Source organism: Prosopis cineraria, unplaced genomic scaffold (genome assembly GCF_029017545.1).
Source record: "Prosopis cineraria cultivar Desert tree isolate PC_DT_omini unplaced genomic scaffold, ASM2901754v1 PC6, whole genome shotgun sequence".
NCBI lineage: Eukaryota > Viridiplantae > Streptophyta > Magnoliopsida > Fabales > Fabaceae > Prosopis > Prosopis cineraria.
The window spans coordinates 2,391,059-2,394,666 of record NW_026555337.1 but is presented as its reverse complement, the minus strand read 5'-3'; the positions used below and the strand labels follow the sequence as shown (position 1 = coordinate 2,394,666).

At 37.6% G+C, this 3,608-nt stretch overlaps 1 protein-coding gene across 2 annotated transcripts; it reads right to left on the bottom strand.

Moving 5' to 3' along the window:
* Positions 1-1,103: 1,103 nt before the first annotated feature.
* LOC129313796 (protein disulfide isomerase-like 5-1) lies at positions 1,104-3,389 on the bottom strand. Of its 2 annotated transcripts, none has more exons than XR_008594046.1 (5): positions 3,217-3,389; positions 2,630-2,688; positions 2,372-2,547; positions 1,705-1,885; positions 1,104-1,571 (listed from the first exon to the last, which is right to left on the bottom strand). XR_008594046.1 is itself a non-coding variant. In XM_054957192.1 (5 exons), the coding sequence occupies exons 1-4, from the start codon at positions 3,322-3,324 to the stop codon at positions 1,791-1,793; spliced, it is 438 nt and encodes a 145-aa protein (XP_054813167.1). In that variant the 5' UTR covers positions 3,325-3,387; the 3' UTR covers positions 1,104-1,571; positions 1,780-1,790. The 2 variants fall into 2 exon arrangements, 1 of the variants encoding a protein (XP_054813167.1); XM_054957192.1 differs by having other exon boundaries at positions 1,780-1,885; positions 3,217-3,387.
* Between the last annotated feature and the right edge of the window lie 219 nt (positions 3,390-3,608).

Sequence of the window (3,608 nt, the reverse complement as noted above, 5' to 3'; positions counted from 1 at the left end):
ATTTTAAAATCCATCAATTGTTTTATGGCAGTCTTTTGCCCTCATATTCTATACCGATGATCACCGCTGAAATTCTTGTTGCTTGTAATCAATCATGCTGTGCTTTGCATGGTTCTGAAGCGTCTACCTTGATCTTTCTTTACCCCTTCCTGCCTTCACCTTTCTTATGAAACTTTTTGACTTGCCTATCTCCGATGTTCTGAGAGTATGAGGAACCTGTGTCTCCCAGGGAATCGGCTCCTGTGTCTAAGACACATGTGGCTCACAATTCAAGGCTTGCATCCACAACCCCACAGCGACAACTGTCCACTTTACTAGGAAACAGGGGTACACTAGAGCAAAGATTTCCCAATTCAGAGAGAGATGAGAACTAACCCAAAAAAGGGTAAATATTCGCATGTAGAAGAGGATGCCTAAACAGAGTCTAGTTCTAGTCGAGGATTGCCTTGCTTCCTTTTCGCAACGCAAAATTCTTGTAACCTTGTCAAATTGATTAGTCATATACAGAATACAAAGGCTCGAAATATGAACATTTCATTGATTTCTCATATGATAGCGACTCCAATTGATTTGTTTCACGACATAACTTAACTCTGCTCGAACAGGAGGGTGGACCACAAACAAGCAGTAATCAAAACAAATCAGACATCTCTTCATTCTACATAATCCAAGACTCAGGAGTCAGGACGACGAGTTTTTTATAAATAAAAGTTGGGGATGATAATCTTTGAAATCCAGGTCCTAGGCAAGAAAATCTTGCAAACGCAGCCAATATGCCAAGGGGAAATTAATCAGGCTACTGGGATAAAGCGCCATACCTCATCCATCTCGCAGCTTGACATGGGTGCTAAAAACGACCACCAATTACACCTAAAAAAGGGCCTTTTTATTAAGAATTTCCTGGGATAACATCTAACATGCTGGCACTATCATCTACTGTTACATAAATCTGGATGGAAATCATCATCAACTAGGCAGAAAATAAGGTGGGTGCCATAATATTTTTCAATATGTTAGCCGTTTATATATTTATTTACTTGAAAACATTGATTGCGCAGGTCTCAGTAGAAAATCATAAGCATTCACCGAGAGATGGACAAAAGAAAACGAAATCCTTCAAGAATGATTCAAGGTTAATTGCCAGCATCTATATCAGATATTGAAACTCTGTGAACGAGATGTTCATCAACTTCGTGAACTCAAAGGATCAAACTAGATGGGGTAGAATACAAACTAATCTTCAAAAATAACTACTGCTTCGTTGAATAAATAATGAGGATTGGAGCAGAGCAGAATGTATCTTCACTTATCTCGGCTTGAAACCTGAGATAATCAATAATGTGAGACTTGCGGCACATGTGGTGAAGAATAGCAGTAGCATCCTGGGTTATGGCAGTAGGAAATGCAATTCTTAATTGCCACTCCACATAAAACCGAAGTTGACTTCTTCTTCTTCTTCTTATTTTTTTTTTTTTTTTTAATACAAAACGAAGCCCAAAACCTGCTTATCGTACACAAACAGTAGTTGAGGTAAAGTCCAAGGCTAACACACGAGCAAGATCCTCTGGCACCTGAGTCACATAAACCGAAGTTGACTTCTGATATGAATATATATTCATAAATCATGACTAAGAAGTAAAACAAAAGAAAAATGGCTGACCAAAAGTGACCTACATAACCAAATCCCTTGAGATTTAAGTTTACCTTCATGTAGTGCAATTAGAAAGACTCAGGAGAAGAGAGAGAGAAACCAGCAGCGGGGTGAGATTCAGGGTATACCTAGAAAACTATTACAATTCTTCATCAATGTCAAGTTGTGCTCTCGCTGCAGCCCTTTCAGCTTCTTCCAAAACAAAGGTTTTTAATGATTCAACGTCCCTTGGACCTGAGCATTACATGACATGCAAAAATTATTTTAAAATGCGAGGGGAGGAGGGCGGGAGGGAATAGCCTATATGGATATCCAACAATCAAATCAAAATAAAACTCAAGAAAGCATAGGCCAAATATGACAATGAAATACATAGATTTTCAGGTTGATGATTTAATACAAATTATTAACACACTATTCAAGTCAACGACCGGTTGATGCTAAACTACATGTGACTTGATTAATTTTCAAACCCAGTAACAAAATTTTACTGGGAATAAGTTGAGTTTCAGTATTATTCATGATCCTTAGTAATAGACCAACTCTAAAATGGAAAATTCTAACGTGACGATATATCTTTGGCTACAATCAAATTTATCCGATCATCGTCTTCTTAACCACAAGTTTGGAGCATATGGATCAAATTGACAAACACTAAAAGTGAGAATCAAGTGGAATCTATGAAACACATCTTTAGCACAATGGAAAGATTTTACTTACCACGGTATCTGGCAACTTCTTCTCCATTATAAAAAAGCTTAAAAGTGGGATATGAATGAATATCAACTTTGCCACATACTGGTTTGTTTATGCTGCAATCTACTTCTCCAATCTCTATTTCATCTTCTCCTTCCATCGCTTTTCCCAACTCATCCCACAACGATCCGAGATTCTTACTGACAATAAGTGTTCATTACAGGAGAGCAAGCAGTTGAAAATCCAGTCAAGTTTATCGCAAGGTAGAAGAAAGAAATTTACCAGTGCTTGCACCAGGGAACGCAGAATTTCACAAACCACGCAGTGTGTTGCTCCTTGATCTAAACGAAACAGTCAAACGCAAAACAAAGGTGATTGGAAAATGCAACCGCAACACTAACAGGTGACGTGCAATTCGATAACAGTTTCATGAATACCCTCAAGCGCGCACACCCGTGTTCTACAATTTTTCCCAACCCAATCTGCACTTGCAGAGGCAATCATCAACCGGCGGCAACTGTATGGGTTTCCCTCATAAGTCCATTTAAACTACATTTGGATGTGCTTTTGTCAAATCCAACAAATGGTTGGATCTCCCAAGTGGAGGATTTATACTGAAAACCAAACATGCACTAAAACATTGTTTCCAATAATTTAGGGTAAAAAAATGTTCCCATGTGATTGCCACAGATAAATGAATTGCACAGGTCCGTAAATGTCTATCGATTATAAACGATATATAACAATTCTAGTGGAATTAAGCAGAATTTCTTTCCAAAAAAAAAAACAAAGAAGATTTTTCATTCAATCAAGTTTGAGGGTAACGGGCGAGAAAGACTGAGCGACGGTTCTGCTTCGAGAGTATATACCTTATCAGAGAATGTGTCGGCCGTTAACGGGATAACCTCGGGTTGAGCATGAAAAGCTAGATTGACGAGAAGGAGGAGGAGAAGAAAGGAAGAACCGTGATTTCTCATGCCTGATCCGCGGTGCCTGGTGGTGCCGACAGCCGAGATTTCTCACCCTGAAAAGCACCGAGGGCTACTTCGGAGAGTCTTGTCAAAGACACGTGGGTTGCACGTGTTAAATTGTTGACGCAACAAAGCAAAGCTAGCTCCTAAATATTTTCAAAAAATAATAATAAAATATTTTTAAAATATTTAGATAATAATTTAATCTTTTAATCATATTTTTAAAAAAATTTTTAAATTTTTTATTAATAATAAATTTATATAAATTATTAAATTATTTTTATTAAAAT

Excerpts from the sequence above, each read along its gene's own strand:
- LOC129313796 (XM_054957192.1), bottom strand. The coding sequence starts at position 3,324 with ATGAGAAATCACGGTTCTTCCTTTCTTCTCCTCCTCCTTCTCGTCAAT. Across the intron at positions 2,689-3,216 it reads CCGACACATTCTCTGATAAG|ATCAAGGAGCAACACACTGC; the intron begins GTATATACTCTC and ends TGTTTCGTTTAG. Across the intron at positions 2,548-2,629 it reads GTTCCCTGGTGCAAGCACTG|TAAGAATCTCGGATCGTTGT; the intron begins GTAAATTTCTTT and ends ACTTATTGTCAG.